Below are 15,891 nucleotides of genomic sequence, written 5' to 3'. Positions count from 1 at the left end.
ACCATCAGTGTGTGCCAGATCAAGATTTCAATCAAAAATATTGCACAATCTTGTACTGCAAAATTGTGGTAAACTAAAATGGTGTAGTTTTCAAGTAATACTTTGATTCTTTTCATCAATAACTAGTTTTTCTTAGCAATTTTACAATAAAAACATGTCCATTCCCGAAATCGCGTAAAAAAAAATTGTTTTGCTTAGACGGAAGGAAATTTTGTGTCACATTTCATACATACGTACGAAATTATGTCTCAAACAGACTGGGAAACTGTTACAATTCTGCGCAAAAAGCCACCAAAGGCTTCTGCGATGAAGACTGAGCAGGCAGTTAATGCAGCTCGTTGCCAACGAATTGCTGTAGAAACGCAGCAAAAGTGGGATGCAGGGCAAAACAAACAACATCAGACCACAAAGAACATGGCTAAGTTGGATCGTGAGACGGAGGAGCTGAGGCACGACAAGGTTCCCCTTGACGTAGGGAAGCTCATTCAGCAGGGACGGCATTCGAAGGGATGGAGTCAGAAGGATCTGGCCACAAGAGTCAATGAGAAGCAACAGGTCATCAATGACTACGAAGCAGGCAGAGCCATACCAAATCAAAATATCCTCGGAAAAATAGAAAGAGCCATCGGGAGACGCGTCAGAGTGAACAGCAAATAACTCGAGATTACTTGCTTCATCCACACCAAAATATAGGAACATGGGTTCTCTGTTTATTACTATTATTATTTTTTTTTGGTTGTAGCTATTAGCATTTTTATTCAAAAATGCTATCTTTTAAATCTGAATAAAACTTGATTAGTATGCTAAAAATATATATATATATATATATATATATATATATATATATATATATATATATATATATATATATATATATATCAGGCTTCACATAGCCTATCTATGATCCCTTAATATAAACGATCGGGTGATTGTACGTGGTGGAGGTGCGGGGCAGATCTGGGTACGACACCAGGGGTCCCGGGTTCGAATCCCAGCCTGGGCATGGATGTTTGTGAGTGTCATCACTTATCCTCATCTTCGCAAATTAGCCAGAAGTGGCACAAAAAGCGAAGTAAAATAAAGCAAATCAATCAATGAAAAGTGGGTAAATTGTCCACAGCTATATCCTTTTGTTTTATTCTACAAAGGTAATCCAGAAATTAATGCCTCCTCTGCTGTAGAAAGGTTATGTGAACGAGGAACATTTGGAAACTTTGTGTGAAAATTGATACACATGTTGGGTACCTATCGTACAATCACCCAATCGTTTATATTAAGGGAGCCTGATATTCGAAGTTATTTGGCTGCGAGAGGTGTATCGTAAGAGGGGGTATAGCTCTGAAAAGCTATGTCTAAACTTAACCAAGCAAGGGGGCTAGCCTTGTGAAATAAGAACTACACGCACGATTAACTTTAAACACTACAATTGACTGGTCTGGCAAGGGTGTGAGTGATTGAAAGACAAGGATAGAGGAACGTTCGTTACCTGTAGATCTCGAAGTGACGATCGACTCGCTGGTTCGTTGATGAAACTCTGATGAACTCTCCTGAAATAAAACTCCTTTCCGATATTGTACTACTCCTCGCTGTAACTCCTTTTGTAACGTTCGGTAATAACTATTCACGCCATAACTTTCTTAGTTCAACAACTTGTATAATTCCGAGGCACTAACTGTGTACACGACAGATTTCAGATACCGACTGGGCGGGGAAATATTCTCTCAAGCTATTTAAACGAAATTCGAACTTCGGCCGTTGAGAGACCGCGTCTCTCAATAACGGTGCTTTCAGCGTAAAGCTGTGTTTGCAGTATCTTTCCTGCGATTCCGGAAGAATTCGTATCAGAGGATTTGTACATCCGCTGAAGATCGCAGGTGGCGTTTGCTTGAAAGAAGCTCTTTCCAGCTTCTTTCATACTTGGGCCCTTTTTATGAAATGATTAGACTATCGGACTATGGCGCCCGGGGTCCCGGATTCGAGTCATGCCTTCGGCATGATAGGCTACAATGTTCAGGTATCAGCAAGAATCATTCAATAGCATCTGCATCAAAATTGTTTCAGCCCTAATTGTTATAATGATATAAATATTCTATCATTATATAGAGAATATACATACTAATATTTTGGTCTGATAGCTCCCCAATAGAGCAAAAAATTTCTGTTCTGTCTTTCCATTTCCAAAGTGGCAATTTTATATGTTGTAGAAATAACATGGAATAGCTCATACAGAAATGTAGACACTAAGATTGCAAGCTCATTAGTTTTCCTAAAATTAAGTGTTGATCACTTACATTACATAGCGATAGTCTATACATTACCAGTGTGCATAGGTTGGGCAATATGGAACATCAATAGAATTTACAAGGTATAAGGTGCCATCAAATGAAAAGGTCCATTTCCATGTACAGAGGTTATTACTGCCACTGACTACACATATTCTCTACATGAGATAAGGCACTTATCCCACTTGGGTACCAACTGATGAATGCCTTGGTAGAAGAAGTCCTTGGGTTGTGAGGCAAACCATTCTGTCACTGCAGCCTGCAGATCTGCATCCGAAGCATAGCGGCGTCCTCTGAGATGTTTCTTCATTGGGCTGAAAATGTGGAAATCGCATGGACTGAAGTCAGGACTGTAAGCAGGGTGGTCGAGCACTTCCCAACCGAAGGAATTCAACTGGTTCTGTTTGAATGGGGACGAGCAGTATCGTGCAGTAAAATGATGCCTGTGCTGAACTTGCCGTGTATGCTTTATTGCTGTCTGCAGACGATGCAATATTTCGCAGTACGTGTTGGCATTAATGGTGTGTCAGAGGTTATTACTGACACTGACTACACATATTCTCTACATGAGGTAAGGCACTTATCCCACTTGGGTACAAACTGATGAATGCCTTGGTAGAAGAAGTCCTTGGGTTGTGAGGCAAACCATTCTGTCACTGCAGCCTGCAGATCTGCATCTGAAGCATAGCGGCATCCTCTGAGGTGTTTCTTCATTGGGCTGAAAATGTGGAAATCGCATGGACTGAAGTCAGGACTGTAAGCAGGGTGGTCGAGCACTTCCCAACAGAAGGAATTCAACTGGTCCTGTTTGAATGGGGACGAGCAGTATCGTGCTGTAAAATGATGCCTGCGCTGAACTTGCCGTGTATGCTTTATTGCTGTCTGCAGACGATGCAGTATTTCGCAGTACGTGTTGGCATTAATGGTGTGTCCTTTTGGAAGGAACTCCACTAGCAGGGGACCATGGTCATCATGATCTTGCTGGCTGATGTTGCCCAACATGTTTGGGTGACCCTGGGTGCTTCCACTGCATACTGTCACGTTTTGATTCTGGTTGGTAATGCAGACTTAAGGATTCATCTCCCGCAATGATCATGGACACGAAATCCTCACCCTCATTCTTGTATCGCAACAAATGGGTCAACGACAGTCCCATTCTGCACATGTGTTGTTCCTCGGACAAACACCTTGGAGGGGAGAAAGAGAAGTGATTAGCCAACGCTACCAGAGTCAACATTGCATATGCGCTGATCCCCTGCCACTGACATGTCACATACACCTATGGGTATACACAGCAACCAAAAGCACTGTCACAGGTACCACGTATTTCGGGATATTTTCCATTGGACCTTTTCATTTGATGGGACCTTATATGCAGGGTAAGTCAAAATGATGGACCAGATTACAGAAATTTATTCTGTGAAATCTAATAAACATATGTTATTGAGAGACATGCGCTTCAAAAGGTTAACTTTCAAAGTTTAGTTTCCATGCAGTGTTTCCACTTTCTACCGCTAGGAGTCAGCAGCGAGCAGGAAAATGGCGTTGACTGGAGAACAGAGATCTTTTTTGTGTGCTTGATTATCATGTGAACAAGTCTGTGATTAGTGTGCAACGGCATTTCCGTACCAAAAATCGGAGAGAACCACCTACGGGAAAGGCCATTCGTAAGTGGTATGAACATTTCAGAGATTCGGAAGAGACAGTGTAACGAGTGCACACATTTCGTGCAGAGTCCACCTCCCGGGCAGCAAGAGAACTTCAACTTCCACAGAAAACTGTCTGGCGGGTTCTGCGGAAACGTTTACAAATGAAACCCTACCGCTTGCAACTAGTTCAAGCCTTAAAAGACACTGATTATGCTTTGCACGCATCCTTCTGTGCTGATTTCCTCGAATTCTCTGAGAGGTTAATTTACAGTGATGAAGCAACTTTTCACCTTTCAGGGAAAGTGAATAGACACAACGTAAGGATTTGAGAAACTGCTAACCCCCATGAATTTGTGGAACACTGGAGGATATCACTTACGAGATACTAAAATATTAGCAATTTTGTCTTTTTTAACTACAGAAGTGAATGCCTTTTGTGCCATTTTCGATGAAAAGATTTATGGGCCCTTATTCTTCCATGAACGTACTGTGACAGGACTTGTTTTCCTTGATATGCTGCAAGTATGGCTCCTTCCACAGCTTGCAGAGGATAGCGCAGATTTCATTCTCCAATTGGATGGTGCCCCTGCGCATTACCATGGCAGTGTTCGGGACCATCTCAATGGGGCATTGGAACAACGTTGGATAGGCCGTGCATCTCCGGAGGATCGACCTCTCCTTCATTGGCCACCTCGTTCCCCGACATGACCCCATGTGATTCCTTCATGTGGGGTTTTGTCAAGGATCATGTTTACGTACCACCACTTCCAACAACATTGGATGAGCTGCGTGACCGTATCACAGCAGCCATTGCTGATATTGACCGGAACATGCTCCACAAGGTTTGGCAGGAGATAGACTATCGTCTTGATGTGTGCCGTGTTACGCGAGGTGCTCACAGAGAACACTTGTGATTTGTTTGAAAAAAACTTTGACAGTTTACCTTTCTTAGCACATATCTCACAATAACATTTGTTTATTATATTTCACAGAATAAATGTCTGAAATCGGGTCCATCATTTTGACTTACCCTGTATTATGAAGAACATTATTTAGGTCATAAAGTATTTCATCCAGAAGACCCTGCCACTTCCAATAGTTTCCACCATTCTCCATTACAGTGGCCAGATAATATGTATTTTGAACAGCAGCTACTACATCAGAATACAGCTAGGAGGGGGTGGGGGGTTGTCCCACAGCCTGTATCTACCAACTTTCAAAAGGTAACTAAAAATATTTCGGCATTCAGAATCTCATACCATGAAAATGGTTAGGTAAAAATGGCAAGAATAAAAAAATAAATTAAAAAATCTTATCTAGCAGAATATTTCGTCTCAAAACATTTACCAGTATCTACAATCTTTAATTAAATATGGGAAAATAAGAAATTGCTAACCTAAACTTATCACATCATGACATATTTTTTGATTTAATACCACACTGTCTTATATTTATTAATATCAGTTTGGTAGTGCTGGAGGTGGTGTAAGAAGAACTCGTGAACCTATACATTCCCCCTTCTCTGGATCTAGCAGTGACTGTCAGGCTAGTTAACAAGTTTTGAAAGTTAACATCTAAGCTTAAACTAAATTTTTTACACTTACAGGAAAGAATGTTGTCTAAACAGTCAGTTACGTTACACATTTTTGGACATTATTACAATACTTTCCACAATGAAAATATGAATGCAAAAATATCCCAAGCTTATGATGCAACTGACTAGTAAGAAACTGCAAATTCTTATGTGAAAAAAATAGTAAACCTGCTAAAGATAGTAACAGTTGCACTTTCTGGTCACTTACATTACGTGTGTGAAGGAACAAATAAAATGGTGCAATACTCAGTAGCAGACAGGTCTGCAATTACTGGCGGTTATTTATTTTTAAAGATTATTCCATGTGTATGACATATTTTACGTTATGTAAGCTAAAATCCACACAGAGAAGTTACAAATAATTGCACAGGTACATAAAACTTTTGCTAAAACTACGAGCTTTTCTGGAGGCATATTTCTTAGGCTACCATCTTGGTAAACAGAATTATCACAATCAAAGCTGGTGTTGCCAACAGTTTGGTATGTGTTGATTACACATATACTGTTACCAAATTTCAAAACATTGTTGCAAATATGACATTCTGTTCCTTGGAACTGTGGTGGTACAGTCAGTATGGCATCATCTGCCACATGGAGATGCAGCTTGATTCCTGGGGTGGGTGATAAAATTGGAACTTTTCTGACCTTGTCCCTGCATAAACCTGCTCTGGGGGTTCCAACAGCCCCAAATAAACGGGTAACTGGGGGTAAAGGTAGTGGAGCATGGTGTCAATCACATCACCTCCAGAAATAAGGAAATAAATATTGTGTGGGGCCCTATCTCCACATCCAGGCTAAGTGACTTCAAGGCATGGTGAAATGTCCATAGTTGATTCACTGAATGACTTGGTTTAATTTAATTTGCTTCTTTCTGCCACTTTTGACTAATTACGAAAATAAGGATGAGTGATGACATGATGACATTGATGAAGGGACATTCACAAAGAACACCCATGCCCAGGCTGGGATTTAAACCTGAAACAATGGCTTCGTAGCATGCTGTGCTAATCACTCTGTGCAGAAGTCTGCCCAATATGCAGGGGAACTTTACCTACCTTAGTCTTTGTCCCATGAATTGAGTGATTGATTTAGTTTATTTTACTTCTCTATTCTGCCACTTTAATTGCAAAGATGAGGGTGAGTGATGATATCATGAATTGATAAAGGGAGAGTCACAAAAAACACCCATTTGAACCCAGGACCCCTGACCATCATAGCTTGCTGAGCTCACCACTCCGCCATGGAGGCAGGCACACACATGAAATGTGGTCATTCCATGGCAAATCACCGAAATGGTAGTCGCCACTACATCTCCAATTTTAATAAAATTTTGCACAAATGTATGTCTGAGGGTATTATGGAAAACTAAAATTATTTATGTCTACGGTCATTAGTTTGGTCTACATGACTGATTAAAGTTACCGTCTCAGTGTGTAGTGACGTGGTAACGTACAGTGCGAAGGTACAAGATAAATGCTTGTAGCGTAACTAAAATAAATGACATATGATTTCTAGTTGTATCATGTAAAGGAAATATATCCAATGAAAAAAGTTCAGTTTGGTGACAACTATATTAATTTGTGGTTGTCTTTTTCATAACTGAAAAAGCAACTTCCCACACATATATGTGGAAATCTATGTCATATTTTAAAGTGGAAGGAAATAAAATGCAATCTTCATAGTTCTCACAAGAACAGTTCCCAAAGTGTGGGGTCTCCACACTAAAAAGGAACACTGCAATATATTTCCTTCTTGCTTAAAAAGTGTGTCATGTATGTTAAAAATATGAAAAAGCTAAAAAAAAGCACTCTTTTTGGGTGCAAAGTTCCATATGAGGGAAAGATATCAAGAAGAAATGAGTGGCAGTAAAATATTGTAATATTCTAACATGTTCCTCAGGAGAAATTTCATGATTGCACTCTGAACCATTTTCATAGAATACTGAATTATGTGTACTGCCGTTCTGCTAATATCTGCTTTCACATATAATGCGTAAATGAGTTTTCCTTTCAAATATTTCAGGTTGCTGTACCTCGACTCATGCACTCACACCTGTAAAAAGAGTATATTCCAAAACAAAAAAGTTAATTGTGAAACAATTGTGCATTTTGATACTCATTTGTTTCATGTGAATTTCAGGACTCTTTTGTTTTCCCGCCAAATCTATTGTGTGATATGAGGCTGGCTTCTGGTGGTGTACCGTAATATTTTGGTGAGAGCAGTGGTGTTTTTCAATTATTTAGTGTGAATAACAGTAAGACTTGTTAACAAACTGTACTTAGAGACAGGAAGACATTCATTCTGTGTGTGATAACTCAAAGTGAAATAAACACAGACATGGCATTGCCTCAGGGCTGTGTGCCACATGAACCCTCAGTGCAGTGCAGTGTAGGCTTGAAGACATAGACAGTGCTTGTTACCTACATCACTACACACCAAAAACAGGAACTGTATTGGTAAGCACCCTGCCAGGTTTAGATCAAGAACTGTTGAAATTTAGAGTAGGTAGCGTAGATAATATTTGTTTCCATCATGCAAAGGTTTACTTGCAAAAATGTTCTCACATATTTGGTTCTCATTGCTGCGACCCACTTTCCTATCACAAGGGTCCTTGTAAGAAGTCACTAAGGACAATTACTGTAGAAACAGCAAGGATATATGGTGGTAAACTGATTCCTGGGCAAAAATTGTGTGGAAAATGTGAGACACGCATGAAAGAAACACCATACCAGCCTGAAGATTTGGGTAATGTTGATGAGATAAATGACAGTGATTATGTCCCAGACAGCAGTGCTAGTCCATTGAAGAGACTGAATTCAAGTCTGCATGAAATACAAGTATCTCCCATGAAGACACTTACTCATGTGAACAAAGAGAAGAGGAAAAGGTATGGAAAAGCAAAAATGAAACAAATACAATCTTGTGTTACAACGCATGTTGCAGCAGTTTTACATATCCCTGAAGAGTCAGAAGAATCTGCTGAGGCTACAAAAACTCATGCTGAACGCGACCTAAACCTTCTCATGTCAGAACTTCAGCAGAAATTCATCAAGGCTTCAAGAGCTGAACAATTTCAAATACTCACACTTGCCCCTCATAGTTGGCAAACAACAAAGGTTAACAAATATTTCGACACTACTGAGTACATGGTACGAACAGCCATAAAACTGAAAGCTGAGAAAGGAATACTGGCACTGCCTTCACCAAAGACTGGCATTGCTCTGAATGGGGATACCATTGATGCTTGCCGCAAGTTTTATGAGAATGATGAAAACAGCCGAATATGTGCAGGAAAGAAAGATATCATTTCTGTGAAGGTTGACGGAGGCAGGGTGCATAAACAAAAGCGTCTGGTAATGTGCAATTTAAAAGAGTTGTATGCATTGTTTAAAAATGAACATCCAAACTTGCAAGTGGGGTTCTCAAAATTTGCCGAATTACGTCCAAAATGGTGTGTTCTTCCAGGAGCAGGTGGAACTCATAGTGTGTGTGTGTGTGCATCATACACCAGAATATGAAGCTCATGCTGCACTCTGTTCAACCCCATGTCAAACTTCTTACTATAATGGAAAAATGTGTTTGTGATATATCAAATATGGAGTGTATGTTTGGTGAATGTACAAACTGCTCAGGGAGGAGTGCAGGAGTACCTAGAAAATGTGTGTGCAGAACATGAGGAAATAACATACAAATAGTGGGTCACTACAGACAGGAGCACACTCACATCAGTCGTACAAACAATAGAAGAATTAATTGCTACTTTCCTTGAAAGAATTCCAGCCTTAACCAGACACCATTTTATTTTCTCTGCACAAAGCCACTTTCTATCAACAAGGAAATCATCGCTTGCAGATGATGAGTGCATCCTTCTAGTAGATTTCTCAGAGAATTATGCTTTTGTAGCGCAAGATGCTGTGCAAGGATTTCACTGGGAAAATTCTCAAGCCACACTTCATCCTTTTGTTGCCTATGTGCAGAATGAATTATCTGTTAGTACAGTTTCTCTGTATGCTGTAAGTGATCACCTGATTCATGACACAGCATCTTTTTATTCCTTTCAACAAGAAGTTCTCTCAATTCTCAGAAACAGATTCCCAGCTATACGGAAAAATGTGTATTTCAGTGATGGATCTTCTGCACAATACAAGAACAGGAAAAATTTTATAAATGTCTGTCATCATGAGGAGGATTTCGGTTTGAAAGCAGAGTGGCACTTTTTTGCTAGTTGTCATGGGAAGGGACCTTCTGATGGTGTAGGTGCCACAGTGAAACAGTTGGCAACTAGGGCAAGCATACAAAGACCATACAACAATCATATTCTAACTCCTATGCAACTATGTGAATTTGCATCTACAATCAAGAACATTCAGGTTTTCTATGTCAGCTCTAAGGAAATTGTACAGCAAACAGACAAGTTAAAGCCACGATTTGCTCAAGCAACTTGCATTGAAGGAACAAGAAGTCTTCATTGTTTCATACCACTGACCAAAACACGCATGCTTACATCTCACATATCCAGCATGACTACAAGAACTGAAGTTAGTGTGATATCTAAAGAAGTTTCCAACGTGCCGGTAACACAAGGTAAAATAATGCTACACAGTTCATCATACGTTGCTTGTGTGTACAATTCGGAGTGGTGGTTGGGGATCATTACAGAAGTGTCTCATGATAACAGTGAATATCGTGTCAAATTTATGCACCCTCATGGACGTGCACAGAGTTTTAAATGGCCGAGCAAGGAAGATTCATGTTGGCCTCCACACACTGACATTTTGCTCAGGATTTCACCACCTGGCACATTTACTGGGAGAACCTACACTCAGGATTCAGCAACTGTGCAACGTATTCACACTGCATTTGCGACATACAAATGAGCTGTTTTCAGTGAACTAAATTGACAATCATCACTGTCAATGTAAAATTATATTCCACATTGCAACTCTGATTGATCCCTTGAGATTACTTTCCACTTACAACTTCCAGTTGACTTGGGATATGATTATTGGAAACTTCCGTATTACGGACATTCTGCACTGCACGTATTTCGTATGTCCGCAATAGATACCAAATGAGGCAGAGTGCAATTTTCATATTTCCTGTAAATAATACCAAAGTTCAGGTGTTTCCAATTATACCACCTGCATAGTGTTGCCACCTTTCCCATTACAAGATTTTAACTCTTGAAATAGCCTCATTTTGCACTTTCTTCTCCAAACATACTGTAAAAAGTGTCTGTAATTTATAACCAGAAACATTAAACAGCAATATGAGGTTGTGTGCTGATGAACCATACATAGAAGTCATACTGTGACGAATATAAAGACTTTGGCTGATTTCCTCAGTATGAGGGAAATCAATAAACTTGTCTAATTTTAAGCCGCACATCTTAACGACAGTGAATTTCAACCACTACCTGGGCATACACATATAAAGGTAAGGCAAAATCTACATTGCCTTACAACTAAGTATACTTTACTTTGTACAATAAAGCAAAAATAAACTTTCTATCTTAGTTTGTTGTTTCTTAACAATTATGTGAAAATGTCGGTGTCTTGTATTTTTTTTTAAGGATCACATTCTTTAGAGGCACCCTGTACAATATGTATTACGTTTTGAAACGAGATATTTCAAACAATGATATTTCCTTACTAACTCTAAACATGCACAAAAGCTTGTTAAAATCTGTTACTATGAGGCGATCCGTTTCCGGACAATTCTGGTGACTTCCCATATTCATATGAGAATAGGGTAAATAAAAGAGGGAAAGAAATTACGGAAAAGACATTTAAAATGAAATTAAAAATAAATTAAACAACATAGCTGTTCTTTAAATAAATTTGCTGGCCACGATGGCAGAGTGGTTAGCACAGTATGCTACGATGCCAGGGGTCCAGGGTTCAAATGCCAGCCTGGGCATGGGTGATCTTTGTGAGTGCCCCTTCACCAATTTCATCATATCATCACTCATCCTAATCTTCATGATTAGCCAAAAGTGGCAGAAATGCAAAGTAAAATAAATCAAATCAATTATTCACGGAATTGTGTTCGTTAAGAAATTACAAAAAAGCGTTATTGTTATCACCATTCTTTTAGGCCTTGTATATACTGTTTAAATCCATAACCAATGTAACTTTTCAAAAAGATGCACGCTTGTAGCATCAAAATGTTAGGAACATAGAAAAGAACACACAAAGAACATTACAATTTTTTGATTGCAAAAAATTCCTGAGGAGTACAGAATTTCAACATGACTTACATTAAATTCAGAAAAAGGTGAGAAGGGGGCTTCTTTCACTCATCCTGAGCATAAAATATTAGGTTAAAGAAGAGGAACATAATCTTCAGAGAAAAATTATTATGAATAAAAGAGTGGTGGGTCAAAAACTTCAAGGCAGCTATTGTTAACATGCTTATTTGGGTGTTTAGTTCAATGAATAATGATTTGAAACAAAAGAAGGATTTCTTGAATTTTGCTTCACAGTTGTGATCAGTTAAATTTCATACAGTACCTTTCCAAATACATATTGCATATTTGAGTTCCTTTCCGCAGATTGATTCTTCCATTCAATCAACCATGATTCAAACAAGGGGTTTGGACACTTTTTAATAGGTTTCCTCTTTCTTCTATTATGATCTGGTACTCTATGTTCATCTCCCATTTCCTTATCATAATATGCTCATATCTAAAATGAAAAGATATAATGCAAACATACACTCTCATGCAATGTCTCACTATGTCTAATGCAAATTGTATCCTATGAATACATGCAGAAACTTAGAAATAAAAACTTGGTTCATGTTTTGGGAATAAAAGATGTGGTTGATAAAAATTAGTAACTCGCTTACGTCTAATTAAATTGGTGATAGACCACAACAAATATATCAGTAAAATGCATTTGGTGTAATTTTCAAATAAACATCAAAACTGATAGCTTGGACTCGTCTGACCATATGACACTATCCCAAAATTCCTTGTCCTTGTATATGTGCTCTTTCGCGAATGAAAGTCTATTCCTGCGATTCACCTTATTTACATACGGCCACTTTCATGGTATTTTGCCATGATATCCATGCTTCCACAAGGCACGTGCAACAGTTTCATCGAACATCATCTTGCCAGCAACATTCTCTACTAACTGTCGTAACTGAGGAACACTAAGTCGGGGGTTTTCTCGCACTCGTTTTAAAATAAAGCGTTCATCACATTTATTCAACTGTCTCTCTTTTGGTTCTCTCGGCTCATTCTGTGTTGAACCTTCCTCTCTAAATTTGTTTACTAAGTATTGAACGTGGAGTGTGATTTATTGACTGTTTGTCCAATTTTTCTTAACGAATAACCTCTACGTAACATTATAGTATAGGGGAGACAGAGTTCTTCAAATTTACAGGAGAAAGTACTTACGGAAATCATTTTCTGTAGCATTGTGGAAGTTCGTGAATGTAGTTTTGATCCATTTTAATGCGAATACATGTTGTTTTCTGCAAAAATCTCTGTCCGACACGCTGTTTCTGCTGCCGCCATTTGCTTTCTGCACGAGAGCACAATGCTCCGTGTGTTAAGATGACGTAACCCCATAGTCAGTGTTTTCACTAGAACATGATGTGTAGAGTATTTTTAATTGTTTTTAATTTTTTTTTAACTATGCTTGCCTAACCTAACCTAACCTTACGGAAAATGGTTTTTGGGGCTAACGTGAATGGGGTAACACTTTACTATACCGGAGCATGAATGGTTTTTGGGGCTAACATCAATGGTTTGTGGGGCTAACGTCAATGGTTTGTGGAGCTAACGTCAATGGTTTGTGAGGCTAACGTCATTAGTTTGTGAGATATTAGCATAATTTCAAATCCGGGCATGAAGGTAGGTATTTTCCGGTGAACAAGGTTGCACCACTGCATAAATCGACAAAACGCTCGCACAACGTGCCCTGAACCAGTACGCTATCGCCCGCCATAATGTGTTACATAATCGAAATAACAAGTAACAGTAAGTACTCATAAATGTAAGAAATAGACATTATCTTAGTTACAAATGCATTATTTCACCTTAGGTAATGTTCCGCATTCCAAAATAGTACGTTAGCAATGTAAAAAAGTGCGAAATATATGATTTATAGGTGTCTCCCCCATACTATAATAGTACCCACAAGTATTTACTAGTAGATATGACATTAAAATTTCAGTAACCACCAAACGTCTCTAATTCCCTTATTTTTGTATTTTTCACATTGATACTTGCGTATTCTGCATTCCTAAGGGTTCTTCAAGTTCGCGTTTCGTGTTTTGCACACAAATAATCTCAATTTTCGAAATATCGAGTATTTTTATTTTGTTCGCTTTCGCTTGCGTTACACGCGATATGGCGGAGAAATCTTGACTAGCGTAGTCCATGATCAGTGGTTATGCAGTGTTGCAACCTTCTTCATAGAAAAATACCTACTTTCGTGTTACTGATTTTGTATTATTTTTCCAGGTTCGAAAACTCCACGAACCATGCACGGATAGACCCACGAACCATTCATAAATAGCCCCACGAACCATGCACGGCAAGGTTAGGTTAGGAAATATAGTTAAATTTGTTTTTCAAAATTAGAATTTTTTTTTCGGGTTCGAAAACCCCACAAACCATTCTTAAATAGCCCCACGAACCATGCACGGCAAGGTTAGGTTAGGTTCTGTTAGGTTAGGAAACCTAGTTAAATTTGTTTTTCAAAATTAGAATTTTTTTCGGGTTCGAAAACCCCAAGAAACCATGCACGAATAGCCCCACGAACCATTCATAAATAGCCCCACAAACCATTCATAAATAGCCCCACAAACCATTCATAAATAGCCCCACAAACCATTCATAAATAGCCTTAGAGATACTGGGCAAAAAGGGGGGGTTATAACCCCCATCAACCTCACATTGTGCACGCCACTGATCCTGTGCACGTCATGTTGTCGCAAATTCGTAGTCAGAAATGATGAACAGTAACTCACGTTCATTTACGTTCTAGAACTGTTACACAGTTACAAAACAGCATATTTGGAAACACTGACCGCTTGTTACGTCATGAAATGCTCGCAAATATTTGGTTCACGTAGTAGACGGACATCAAGGGAACAGCTTTCGTACATCGGAGTGTCATTAATGTCGAAAATTACATGATTTACCGGCAAAAAAATTCAACGAGGCGAAAACAAACTTCCAAGACCTTCCTAAAGTATAAATAAACCCATTTCGGTAAGATCTTTCTCCTGTAAAATTGAAGAAATACGTTTTGGGGATACGAAAATTTTACCTCCGATTATATATATAAATATATAATTTCTTTATATTTCACATTTTTGAGGCACTTTTTTATAAATGCCTCCTGTGCAAATCACAGAATACTCTTCAACATAACATAAACTCACAGATTATTTACCATATTTACTGTTGCCACTCCTCTCTGCTGGCTGTTGCTGTACGCGGGTCTCACTTATCGCACAACGCCCTATCTACCTTACGTTCTTACGTCATCGCAGAACCAAAGCAGTAGAAAGGGCCCGTTCCGAAAGTCGCACGAGTTTAACGTGTTAAACGAGTTATGGTAACTGGCTGTCCCGTAAGTGCTTCCGTGCGTTTCGTGAGTTTCATTATGCTGTCCCAAAAGTCGCATTCCATGCGTTTCGTGCAAGAACGAGATTCACCAAACGCACGGGCCAGAGGAGGCTGTTTTGTTCCGTGAGAATCGTCTGCTCCTTGCAGACAAAGCGCGTGCTGATGGATTCAAACTGCACTAGTTCGGAAAATGTATTATAATTCTAACAGAGACCGATATGAGCAACATGCACAAGATGAGTATGCCTTGACCGTTCTTAGAATGTGATTAATATGAGTAACAGTGTCAACAGTAGAGTTTCTTTTGCCATAAGGACATTCTCGACGCCATGCGGAAACTTTCTAAAGTCGTTTTCACGTTCAGAAGACACAACGGCGCTTATGGAGAAACCGCACAGTGTTGCCAATACAGCGCTAGTTCATGTCGCCGGGAAATGATGACCTTCCTTCACAATGAAGGTGTTACGTATTTTGTATATATAATGATAATTATATGTAAATATTAATATTATACTGTGAACGTTACAGTTACCCTTTTTACTATGATCCATTGCGATCACTACACACGCGAGTGTAATGCACGAATATGACACTTCAAAAATCAAGTAAAAATCACTGAGCGCTCACACAACTGAAAACACTTTTTCGAGAGAGGAAGAAAGTCTAAACAGACCAAAGCAGATCTCTCACTCAAGTAAGGGGAACCTGGCACATGGGTTAGATTCAAGTTGCAACCCAAACAAACAAATGAGTTATGGCCCACGTGAACTGATAAGA

General features: G+C 39.1%; 1 protein-coding gene and 1 pseudogene across 1 annotated transcript in view; one reads left to right on the top strand and one right to left on the bottom strand.

Annotated features, from left to right (window-relative positions):
- Nucleotides 1-14,992, bottom strand: part of mus81 (mus81 structure-specific endonuclease subunit) — a 34,841-nt gene extending 19,849 nt beyond the window's left edge. The window contains exons 1-2 of the mRNA XM_083122870.1: nucleotides 14,939-14,992; nucleotides 12,038-12,211 (exon numbers count right to left, since the gene is read on the bottom strand). Of these exons, the coding sequence (XP_082978996.1) occupies nucleotides 12,038-12,187 (150 nt within the window). The 5' untranslated portion in view covers nucleotides 12,188-12,211; nucleotides 14,939-14,992. The remainder of the gene's footprint in view (nucleotides 1-12,037; nucleotides 12,212-14,938) is intronic.
- On the top strand, nucleotides 154-810 carry LOC145987828 (endothelial differentiation-related factor 1 homolog pseudogene; annotated as a pseudogene).
- Nucleotides 14,993-15,891: the final 899 nt, after the last annotated feature.

Source organism: Lepisma saccharinum, chromosome 5 (assembly GCF_977018435.1).
Source record: "Lepisma saccharinum chromosome 5, izLepSacc3.1, whole genome shotgun sequence".
NCBI lineage: Eukaryota > Metazoa > Arthropoda > Insecta > Zygentoma > Lepismatidae > Lepisma > Lepisma saccharinum.
The sequence above is the reverse complement of the archived record's forward strand: the minus strand, read 5'-3'. Positions and strand labels throughout refer to the sequence as shown.